This window comes from Pyrgilauda ruficollis, unplaced genomic scaffold (genome assembly GCF_017590135.1).
Source record: "Pyrgilauda ruficollis isolate IOZ18807 unplaced genomic scaffold, ASM1759013v1 scaffold69, whole genome shotgun sequence".
Taxonomy (NCBI): Eukaryota; Metazoa; Chordata; class Aves; order Passeriformes; family Passeridae; genus Pyrgilauda; species Pyrgilauda ruficollis.
In genome coordinates this window covers 448,299-460,379 of record NW_024528710.1, presented here as the reverse complement: position 1 = coordinate 460,379, position 12,081 = coordinate 448,299, and the positions used below count along the sequence as shown (strand labels likewise).

Genomic DNA, 12,081 nt, shown 5'->3' with positions numbered 1-12,081 from the left:
CTGGATTTATCTGCCGGAGGAGAGACTCACAATTTAGGAATTTTTTTTTTTTAGTTTGTTTGTTTAAAATATGCCTCTGAGCTCCCGGCGGCCTCTGAGCACGTGGCACGGGACAAGAAGAGCGGCGATGGCGAGAGCCGGCGTCGCCGGGGAGCTGCGCTGGCGGTGACCGAGCCCCGCTCTGCCGCCTCTGGGTCTGTCCGCAGCCGGCTCGGAGCCCGGGAGCGGTGCCGCCGGCCGGGCCCGCTGCGGTGAGGACGCGTTCCCGAGCGGTATGAGCGGCCGGAGCCCGCTGCTGGTAGCATGAGTGCTGGCCCCCAGGTGCAGCTGGCTGTCCTCTGGCCTTGGCTGCTCATGGCGACCCTGCAGGCAGGACTGGGCCACACCGGGCTGGCGCTGGCGGCGGCCGTGGAGTCGGAGCGGGCGGCGGCGCAGAAAGCCATCATCAGGGTCATCCCGCTCAAAGTGGAGCCCATCATCCTGGAAGGGGAGTTTGCCAACGTCGCCGAGGTGACTCCAGCCGAAGGGAAACTGCTCCAGGTAAGAGCAGCGGTGCCTGGTCACGCTCCGGCGGCCTCGCCACCCGCCCCAGCCTGTCCCCTTTCCCTTCTGGCTGCCTCGGTCCCCGAGCCGTGCCTTGGGTTCCGTGTCCCGGCGTGGATTTGTGGCGGGCTCCGCGCGCTGTCCCCGCGTGTTTGGTCACAGGGGCCGAGGGGACGGCATCGTGCGAAGGGCTGAGCCTTCCTTCGGGGCCGAGCTGTGGCTGCGCCTGATTACTGCTGAATTGTGGATGTGGTCGGCTGATTCCATAGAGATTATTTCGTATCTTAATTGATGTTATAAAGCTGAGTGTGTCAAGTCACATGTCGGGATGTGAAACATCTGACAGAAGACAGGATTAGTATTTTTTTCTCTGAAGTTCATGAAGTTTTCCACACACTCTGCTGAGGTCGGGGTTCTGTTACAGCCCCAAATCCCATCCTGGCCGTACCCACCAGAATCCCTAGCTCTGCTTGTTGTTTGTTGCCTGTACCTAAAGGGTGAATGTTACCTACACAGGAGCTCCAGTGGTGTCACCACCAGGTATTTTTATAGATGAATTAATGCTGTTCTCTGACCTTTATTAAGGCTAATCTATTAAGGCCACAGGTATTTCCACACTTGGGCAGGAGGTGCACGTGCTGCACAGCCAGAGCTGAGCCATTCACTGAACAGACCCATCTCCTGCACACACTGAGTTCGGAGCTCAGTTTCCTCAGACCTGGTGTGCTTTCTCTCCATTCCGTGGCTCATCTGCTTGGCAATTGTGTGCTTTATTCTTGAGAACAAAACAAAAAAAAAACCCAAAAAAACAAAACAAAAAAAAATTACAAAATAGTCTGCAATAATATTAAGTCTTAATTTTCTCCTGGACTTTTCCAGGACTTTCCAAATGGGGTATGTTGAAATCTTAATTACATTTGTAGTCTGGAAATTTAAATTAAAGTAGTAAATTTTGTGTAGTTTAAGAAGAGGCAGACAGTTGAGCCAGCTTTAGAACATGGTCACCTGTGTGAAAGTGAACGTGGACAATTTGTAACATGAATAAAGCCTGCTTTTCCATGCCTTTTGAACTTCTCAGAATGAAATCTCTGCTATAAAATTATATTACCAGGCTAAAAAAAAATCGGAGACAAATGCACTCAAGGTCCTCTTCTGTTGTGAGGCAATGTCCAGGAAAGTCAATATTTATTCCTTAATAAAGCTACAGTGGTGTTGCAACTGAGCACAAAGTATAGAGTAGAACCTTTTGGAAATGGGAGGATGATAACCTTTCCTGAGGGATGTGTGCATTCTAACCAAATGCAGCAATACCAAGTGGGAATTTTGTGCCGTCACAGCAGCACCAACCAGGTGTTTGGAATAAAAAGCTGTGAATAGTGTCCAATTTAATCCTTTAAAAGTCATCCTCCAAATCGAGACAGCTGGGGAAACTCTAATCCAGCCTGTTGAGTTTGGGCACGACAGACACTGACCTGCCCTGGGTGTGTTTTCAGGCCCTGACTCTGCCACTCTGTGTGCTCAGGTGAGCTCCCACTCCACATCCCACTGGATCCAGTGCGGGAAGTCCTGGTTTTAGCTGGCAGCGCTGAGACAGGGGGTCAGGCTGTGCCTCCTGCAGCAGGATGTTTGCCTGGTGCCAGGCACTGTGCTCTGGGAGGGTTTAGCCAAGTGTACGTGTGACCTCTCCTGCAGATCTCATGCTGTGGTTTCTAATTCTGCTGCTGAATATTGAAACTTGGCCTATAAAATGATGTTTAGAATTGTTCAGGTCCTGATCCTGCAGTGAGTTCTTACCTCTGGAAAGAAAAAATGGGAAATGGGGACATAACTCTCCAGGTACAAAAGAAGTAAGAAATTAGTGGGATGTATGCTTTTTGGTTTGTTTTTAAATGGTGGGATATTAAACATACCAGAATCAGGCTTTATTGGGACATCTCATTTTGCATATGGTTGTCAACATCCCAATCTTGCAAAAACTTTAGGTCACGTGCTTAACTTTGATGTCACTGGAACTCCTACTTAATAAATAAACTTATGGCTGTGCATGCATACCTGCACAATTGCTTCTTCAAATGTAGTTTAGGGACATAACATAGTACTTTTACAGTTACTGAGTAAAGAAGTGGGGTTTTTACAGCAGTTTTGGATAGGTCTTGGTTATGTCAGACTCTGTAAGGTACAGTCGGCCTGTCCAGGAGAACACAATCTGCAGAACTTAGCTTGGAAGAGGGGCATGGATGGCCCAGTCTTGTTTCCAAAGCAATGCTTTCTTCTTTCAGAGGTAGAATAGGATTGCCCAGGGATCAGTGGTACAGAGTTTGCCCTGTAGGCAAGTCAGGTTCTCTTTATTATGACTTGTAATTATCTTTGTAGTGCTCTGGTCAATATATTTTTAGAAATGCATTCTTAATTTAATACAGAAAATCCTGCACACAAGTGATGGAGCCTCACTACTTCTACCAGAATGTTTTCCTGGTTTCGTTTCTCCTTGCCCTATTTTCCAGGATCATCTATAGAAATGGACTTTGATTGTGATGTGTTACATCTTAGAAGCCAACTTCAGCAATATCGTCTTTACCTACAATAAAAGAGCCCCAGTGTTGAATTCCCCCTCACAGCCTTTGCCCTTGTGAGCAGTTTTGTGGGAAATCTCTGTATTTCTGTTGTTGCCCAGTGGGCAAGCAGGAAGATGCCAGGGAGCTGCCAGCCCTGCTAGTGTAACCCCAGCAGTGTTCCTCTGGCACTCCAATGCTGCTGCTGCTGTGTGATGCAAAGGGAGAGGAATTTCTCAAGCAGGCAGAGCCACTTAAGCCTTTATAGGTCAAAAAACCAACACCTCAGACTTCTTGCAGAAATCATCTCCAGGCTTGTGCAGTGCTCCAGCTTGTTCAGGGAGCTCTGAGCATTAACTCTTGCTGGACGTGGGAAGCACCTGGGGAGCTCACTGGCAGTTTCCAAACTGGAAATTTCAGTTTGGAAGTTTAAACTGGGAAGGAATCCTTCCCTGTGAGGGTGGTGAGGCCGTGGCACCAGTTGCCCAGAGCAGCTGTGGCTGCCCCTGGATCCTTGGCAGTTTCCAAGGCCAGGCTGGACAGGGCTTGGAGCAGCCTGGGACAGTGGAAGGTGTCCCTGCCATGGCAGGGGGTGAACTGGATGAGTTTTAAGATCCATTCCAACCCAAACCAGTCTGGGATTCTGTGGTCTCTGCTGGGCCAGTGTAGGAGCCTGAACTGCTGTTAAAAGTTCCATGGCAGTCAAAACCTGGCCCTTTATTACAAATGGAGGAGCCAAGGCTTTTAGACAAGTGGGTTGGAAGGAACATATTTGGAACTTACCGACAATGGACAATCCATGAGTAGCTCAGGATTTGACATGCCCTCGGAATTGCAATTCCTGTGGCTGCCGATTAACTCCCTTTCACAGGATTGCTATAGAGATTTTTCAGCTTCATTTTTTGGTACTTCTCTTGCTCTGTTGACTGACTTTTGAGGAATAAGTCTCGTTTCCTTCTTGCCCTTGACTCAGTCTCCATTTAGTACTGGAGCAAGTTCATGTTGGTTGGAAGGTAAATAGGAAAATAAGGAATGCCTTAGAAAGAAAATGAGAGAGTCACTGGAGGGAGTTGCAAAAAGATTTTTCTAATTTTCATTACAACATGGGCAAATCTAATTGTGGAAGGAAAAAAAACCCTTTTTATTTGAGATATAGTTCATCACTTACAGTCTTGTTTAGGACAGTTCAAGGATTATCAAGATTCAAGGATGCGTTATTAAAACCGAGCATTAATATTTCTTTGAGGATGTATAATCCCCATCTTCTACACAGGGGAAAAGATGATTCCTTTAGTCTGTGCAGAGTGGAAGGGGTTGGTACAGTCTCTAGTTCTGGGGTATTTGAGAAAAAGTGTTAAAAGTTTGGGATGAGTCCTTATTAATGATATTTAAAAAGAGATGGATAACTTCACATTACTACAGGGAGGGCAAAGTGATCAGCAGTCCCAATCCCTTCACATGCTGACACGTAGAAAATTCCAGTGCATGTGTAGGACAGTGACAAAGTCTCACTGAGCAGGCAGTGTGTAGAACTAGTTTTCCCAACATCCATTGTTTCATTGCAAGTCTCACAATACTTTATTCCATTTCTGTACAAACTCAGCAGTTCCATAATGAGGGGGTTGTAGAAGAAAGTCAGCTTTCCCTTACCCATGGAGTGCATTGTTTTAATTTATCACTGCAGGAAAACATCTGAAGAAAATAAAAGCAAAGTTGAAGAAACCCACAGAAAAAGTTCCCTAAAGGCTCTGAACACCCAAACCAAGGATTAGCCTCCTTCCTCCTCTCCTCCCTGAAAAATAAATTATTTACAAAACATTCACATTGATCTATTTAGGATGTATTGAGTGAGAATTGAAGGAGGAGCCTGAATCACCTTTTTTTTTTAGGTGGCATGTACCATTCAGAAGGAGAAAATCAGTCACAGATCCAGTTAGAGGAGGAGTGTGGTGTTCAGAACAGCAGTGATAATTATCCCGTGGAATTGCTGCAGTGAACCCTGTGGGATCACCCTGGACAATGGAGAGTGTTCCCAATGTTGTAAGGCACATGCCGTTGGGATTGGAATCACCTCCTTCAGTGCTCACAGAGGTTTACACTCCCAACCCATCCCAAAGTAAATACATTAGTATCTTCTATACTCCCAGCTCCTGCATCAACAAAAGGATGTTGAGTGCATAATGTTGACAGAGAAGTGGGAAACTTGAACCAAATGATTATGGGGACTTAAATTACATGTGAATAAACTGGTCAGCACAATGCAAGGCAGTTCAAAGGAGCAGTTTCTGCCTCTTGGAACAGCTCATACTCGTGTACACAGACTTGACTTAGCGTTAAGTAATGTGCAAGAGCTGCCTCAGAAGCAGCAATAATGGAGCCACTTGGCCTGACTGCAGCACAATAAAAATGAGTGCCTAAGTACCAAAAAGTGTTACTCTGACACAAACCATTAACAGGAAATTGCACTGAAGCACTGAGATGCATGGCTCCTACAGAGGAAAAAACGCCAATTTTTACATGGCACATAGATGCTGCTCAGAAAAGGCTAAGACATTTGGAATTGTTTAGTTTGGAGAAAAAAAGTTCCAAGGTTACCTGATCGTGGCCTTCCAGTACCTGAAGGAGCTGACAAGGAAGATGGAGAGAGACTATTTATGAGGGCCTGGAGAGACAGGACAAGGGAGAATGGATTAAATCCAAAAGACAGTAGATTTAGATTAGATATTAGGAGAAAGTTCTTCCCTGTGAGGGTGGGCAGGCCCTGGCACAGGTTGCCCAGAGAAGCTGTGGCTTCCCTGAATCCCTGGAAGTGTCCAAGGACAGGTTGGACAGGGCTCGGAGCCACCTGGGACAGTGGAAGGTGTCCCTGCAGATGGCAGGAGGAATGAGCTGAGCGTCAAGGTCCCTCCGAACCCAAACAATCCTGTGATTCTATTAAAGTGGAAGCTGTCTTGGGGAACACACGAAGCAGTGACTCAAAAAGGCTGCAGTCACCCAACACAGGGACGTTGGTAGTGTTGAAGAAACCATTTGGCCCAAACAGATCTCTTAGAAATTGGATATAGAGTATGAGTACAGTGTCGGTAGTGTCCAGTGTAACCAACAGTGCGGATTAGTTCAGTATTGCTGCAGAATTGAAGTGCAACTGGAAGGTGAGCCATTAAAATCTAGATGCAGAGTGGGAATCTGAGAGTTGGCTGCTAGAAGAGGTTGATCTCAGAGGCTGTTTCTGAACCTCCACCCCTCTCTTGAGCGTATACAGAGGCTGAGCTGGAGCTTTCCATGGTGTGTCTTCTTTCCTCACCCAGAAAACATGTGACAGGAAACTGTTCCCTGCTTAAGGAGTTTAAAGGACTTTAAACCTAAACCTCTCAACTTCCCAGTGCACTGCTGGTTGCAGTTGCAGTTGAATTATTTATGACAGTGGGTGCAGATCCATCATGAACTGAAGATTTTCAGTACTAAAAAGGTGACAGTTCTGGAGGCTCACAACTGGAGCAGAGCAGAGATCTGTGGTCAGGAGATTGAACCCACAGGGCTGGAGTGAGTGACAGTCAATAGAGGACGTCTGGCCATGCACAGGCCCTGGAATACATCCAGGGAACAAGTGGACATTTCCCAAAGATAAGCTGGCAGAGGGATGAGATTACAGGAGAAGGGAAACAGGCCCCTGTGATGCTTGCAGGCTGCAGCCAGGCTGAATTTATGGTACAATGGTTCTTAACCATTAAAGAATTTTTTTTCTGTGCCTCCATCAAGTGAAAGCTTTGGTGGGCATTTCCTATTGAAGAAGGCCATTCTGAACTACATGTGAATTTATTATTTTAAAAGGAAAACCTTCAGAATTGTCAAAGTAATACAACACCAACTCAGTATGATCAAAGAGGGCTCTGTTGTATCAGACTGAATTTTGGACAAAAATTGACATGCATTTTTATTTGATATATCTCAGTGGCTTTCCATGCAGTGAAACATGCCAAAAACATGCCTAAAAGCCTAAAATGTTCACAACTTTGCCTAAAAGCTTTCTGTGGACTTTGCCCAAAAGTCATAGTATGAAAACAAGCAAGTTTTAATCTAAACTGAGAAAAATAATAACTGCAATGGCAAATGTGCAGTGTAGTTTGACCTTCAGGTCTATTATCTTCAATATCATCGACAGTCTATGTTGCAGGGATTGCCAAGGGTCAAATAAGTGAAAATTTTGGTTATAAACAAAGCAGAAATATAAAATGACTCTCAGTACAAGGGAATATATGACACTTCAGTAATGCACATTCATATTTTATTACACTTTTGGTCTTCCCTCCATTCAAGGTCTTGCTCTTGACTGCAGCAGGACCGGTGTGGACAGAAGTGGTGTGGATGGTCATGATGGTCTCTTGTGTCTTTGAGTTCTGTGATTTATGACTTAGTTTTAATATCTATTTATTTTTCCCCTTATTTACCTGGCTGTAAAGAACAGGAAGCGCTGCACAGCCTTTCATTTGCCCACAACACTTTCAGGCTGCATTAAGGAATTGTAATCACATCTCATGCTTCGGAGCTTTGGGCCTGTTGCCAGCATGGCTCAGGCGGGAGTTGGCCAAGAGTTGTCTTGGGACCTTTTCATCTTGTTTTTAGGAGCATCAAGGATTGGCCTTACTTCAGAACAAGGCACTTAAACATGTAGGTCAGTGTTCAAAGGTAGTAGAGAGAATATTGGTTTGAATGTGCTTAGGTTGTATGGGTTACTCCTGTGCTGCCAGATTTCTGTGGAAGACTCTTCCCCCCTGCAGCCACCCCATTCAAATTATCTAAAATTTTGGGTGTGTATCCTCTTCCCGTGCATGTTGAGATCTGAATCATCTGCCTAAATCAACGGATGTATTCTCACCTCGTCACTTCCCCATCCCTGAAGGGTCTGGTTAAGGGCATTAGTGGCCCTTTGATCTCTCTTCTGTTCTCCATCTCAATAATTTGGTCTCCAGTGATCAAATGGGTTAATCTAATGCTTATTACTGTGCTCAGCATCAGGGTAGTGGCAGAGATGTACTGGATTGTCAAACACAGCAGTTCTGACTGGGGAGTTGAATAAATTCCTGTGGCCATAAACTCTGTGAAACAAATCAAAAGCTTTTGACTAAGTTTGGTTATGGCATGTTATTTCTGAATGTAAGTAAAGCAATTTGGGGATTAAGTTTGCTTTGTTTTGGTAAAAAGTATGTGAATTCTAGTTCAAAATTACATGAAAGGATAGATTTCAACTTCCTACTTCCAAAGCTCCTCAGCAGCTGTGTTTCCATGGGGTGTACCTTGGGCAGCACTGTTAGTGCTGAACTGTAGGAGGGACATGTCCATTGCAGAAACTCAGAGAGAATGACCCTGGGATTGAGTTGATCCAGGTGTAAAAAATGAACAGCACTCCAGTCCTGTTAGAGATGTGAAACAGTTCTCCTTAAAAAGGCCAACAAGCTGAAAAACAGAGCAGGGCAGGCGCAGTGTCTAGAAAGGATATGGGGTGATGACCACATGGGAGAGCAGAAGTTCTAGGGAGTGAATGGAGAGCACTGATTCTTTCATTAGTTGAATTTTGTGCAGGCTCCTGCACCAAAATGTTTCTTTCAGATTGTTTAAATATAGGGAACATCTCTAAGGATATGAAAGCAAATAAGAGAGTGAATTCTGATAATTCCTGGAGCTTCCTGTATGTCAGTTTGAATCAGACATTGAATTTTGGCAAGTTGGTCTCTTTACACAACCATCCAGGGTAGAGATACAACTCCAGAAACCCAGCCTTGACTACTTTTTAAAATAGTAAGAGAGATGGTGTTTGTGTTTGTGTTACTGCTCCAGTCCTGAGTCCTGTTCCTTGCAAAATGATCTGAATAACTTTTTATTTACTAAGACAGTTCTGTTCTAATATAAGTGGAACTTCCCCAAAATCCTGAAGAGATAAGAGCTCCCCTTCTTCTGCTTGTGACGCTGTACCTCCGCTGTTCCTTTGTTCCCTAAGTGTCCTGTTGGATGGTACTCCTGCAGCCATGCTGTGGGTGCACATTGTCCCTGAGTGTCAGTGCTGGAGACTTCTCTTCAAACATTTCCCTGGGGCCACCAAAATGCCACTGTCCTCCCCATTACCCTCTGTTTCACCTGGCCTCATTCACATAACATGCCTCCAGTCATATAGTCCCACTCAGGTCTTTTTGTTTCCTCATCTGCTCTCTCAAATGTATTTTTTTAATCTTCTGTAATTTTCATCTTGCTTAGAATAATGGTTACTCTCATTGCTTTTCTGTGTGTGTTGTTCTTGTTCAGTAGCAGTTCACAGAAGGGTTTAGGCTGTTGCCTGTCACCATTTCCTTCCAACACTTTGCTCTCCTCAGTGGGATAATCTGGTCTTTTCATTGCCTCCTTAAGAGGACCTCTGACCTCTCTTTTGTCACTCCAGGGGACCCAAAGTTGCTGTATGTAAACTTTGCCCAACTTCTCCATGAGCGAATCATGTCAGATTTGAGTGATGGACAAACCCCACGTGCTTGTACAACACGCAACCCTTATGTTAAAAAAGATCATCAAACAACTTGTGTTGGTTTTTGGTTGAGAAACCACCATTTCATCATTTCTGGCAGTTGCACCTGGTTGTGGCCTGAGTTGGTGGCAGCTCTTTTCTTTGTGCTCCTTCTCTGGCTGCCTCTTTCATGGTTGCTTTCTCCACAGAACGAACTGGGGAATGCCATGCTGGCATTGGCCTTTTCCACACCCTCATTCAAAATCCTGCTTCTGAAAAGCCACTCTGGGACAGTGGCAATTATGTACTTTATTCCTGCTGAGATGTTAAGAGGCCAAAAATCATCCACAGTTGTGTTTTAATTTAGAAAAGGTTGACATGAAATCGAATAAGGTCATTCAAAAGGATCGGAGAGGGCAACCAGGAGTTACATCCTTTGCATCAAAGTGTTTGAGGACACTACAGTAAGAATTAAGACAAAATGTACCTGTCAAGAAATACGTGAAAAATGAAAAAAGCCTATCAGGATACCTAAATATAAAAGTAAGAAAGTATATGAAAGCATCCTGGAAAAGCAAGAAATTTAGTAAAATTAGAAAAAAGAAGAACAGCCTAAAATACATGAAGACAGTGAAGAGAGAAGTAACTTGAAAATGGTAATGCTAGATTCTCTTCAGTCACAAGCAGAGCACTCACCTGACAATTGGTAGGATCTATAAAAAATTAAAGTCTAAAAGTTGTGCTTAGGGCAGCTAAACTCCCAGCAGAAAAATGAATGCAATTCTCCTTGTGCTTTCATCTGTCTCAGGTTGAAATGTCTGGAGATGAGATGGTGATGGAGATAGACATAATTACCACTATCAGTCACTGGCATCAGGTGGTATTCACCCAAGGACTGGGGAGGATGAAATCATTGAACTATTAACTTGTCTATGAGCTCTTGTTTAAAATCCCTGGAAGGTGGCTGATGGGATCCAGTTTTTCTCTGAGCTCCACTTCATCCACAGAAGTTCAGAGCAGTGTGTTGTAAAATGATAAACTGATAGAAATTATAACACAGAGTGCTGCGAATGGATGTGAAGGAGTCAACAGTGGCATCAGTTGGGCAGGTCTGGCTGAATTTCCCAAATGCAAAGACTTCCAGGGAAACTAAGATGTGGATTAAGAAGGAGGCTTCTGGACAAATAATTATTGGAAGGTAAGAAGCAAGTGGAAGGAATAACTAGCAGACTTTCCCTTTGGAAGGAGCCCGTAGCCGCAGCTGTGCGTGCTGTAGCTGTGCTATCCCAAGTGTTCATGAGCATGTGGAAACGGGAATGCTTGGTAATGTTCTAAAGCTTTCAATACATGATCTAATTAGACGTAATGAAGACAAGGTTAATCTGTGAATCATCGCATGACCTTTATGATACCAAATACTTCAGGAGAACATGGAGAATCAGTCATTTCTTCACATTCAGGTGATGGGCTCTAATTTGCCCATTGCCACAACTGTGTCTTGTGATTTTAACAGACTGGTCCGTGCAAGTGTCAGCTTGGTATGTGGTGGTTGTCATGAAGACAGAGGGAAAATTAGCAATGAAAATGAGAGAATAAACCAGAGAATCTCTCTGATCTGTGGAAATCCCAGGTACATCCAGGTGTTGAATCCTCTGTGAAGTCCTGTTCCCCACACCTCTAAAAAAGCAGTAGCTGTATTGGAAGATGTTTGGAGAAAAACATAAGGGTAAAAGAAAGCAGAAGATGTGTTTTATCCAAAGAAAAACAAACTGGACTAACTGTCTTCTGGCTAGAAAAGAGGCAGCTGAAGGGTGATACAGAGAAAATCCACAGAGTCCTGAATAGGGATTGACTGTTAGTTTCTCTTCATATGAAAATAATGGGGCTTCACATGAGGCTACAGAGAGTCGGGTTCAAAGGGAAGTACTCTTCACTCACTGTACAATTAACATGTACAATCCCTTGCTGCAGGAACTGCTGTGGACGCTGAAAGTTTACAGAGGTTCAAAAACCACTGAAACTAATGAATGGGAGAAGGCTCCATCAATGGCTATGAAATAACAGGTCCCAGCTTTGCCTCTGGGAGTCTATAAAATGTTGGAGGCTTGGAGAATGCCTGGGACAGAAGCCCTACAAGCTTGTCCTGTTCTTACTTCTTCAGAAATCCACTGTTGGCAACTATCGAGGCAAAGATGCTGGGCTGCGTGGACCTTTGGTCCAAATCCACACTTGCATTCTTCTCTCCTGCAGAAACCTTTCAGCCCAAGCCCCACCACCCTCAGCACCAGCCCTTCCAGCCCCCTCTGCTCTTTTGGGCAAGTCTGGGCAGAAAAACTGCTGAAGTACCTCCTTCATTCTCCATCACTGAGATGAAGCTCAGCTCTTTGTTCGCATAGAAGGCCCTGCAAGGTTCCTTAGGTTCAAATACTGAATATTGAAAATCTCACAACATGACTTGCAGTTTCATGGTGCTGTTAATCAGCATTTGTAGCCCTT

General features: G+C 44.6%; 1 protein-coding gene across 1 annotated transcript in view; it reads left to right on the top strand.

The window, feature by feature from the left end:
* Positions 1-236: 236 nt before the first annotated feature.
* RNF43 (ring finger protein 43) overlaps positions 237-12,081 on the top strand; it is a 56,757-nt gene continuing 44,912 nt past the window's right edge. Inside the window, exon 1 of the mRNA XM_041484903.1 lies at positions 237-540. Within this exon, the coding sequence (XP_041340837.1) occupies positions 304-540 (237 nt within the window). The 5' untranslated portion in view covers positions 237-303. The remainder of the gene's footprint in view (positions 541-12,081) is intronic.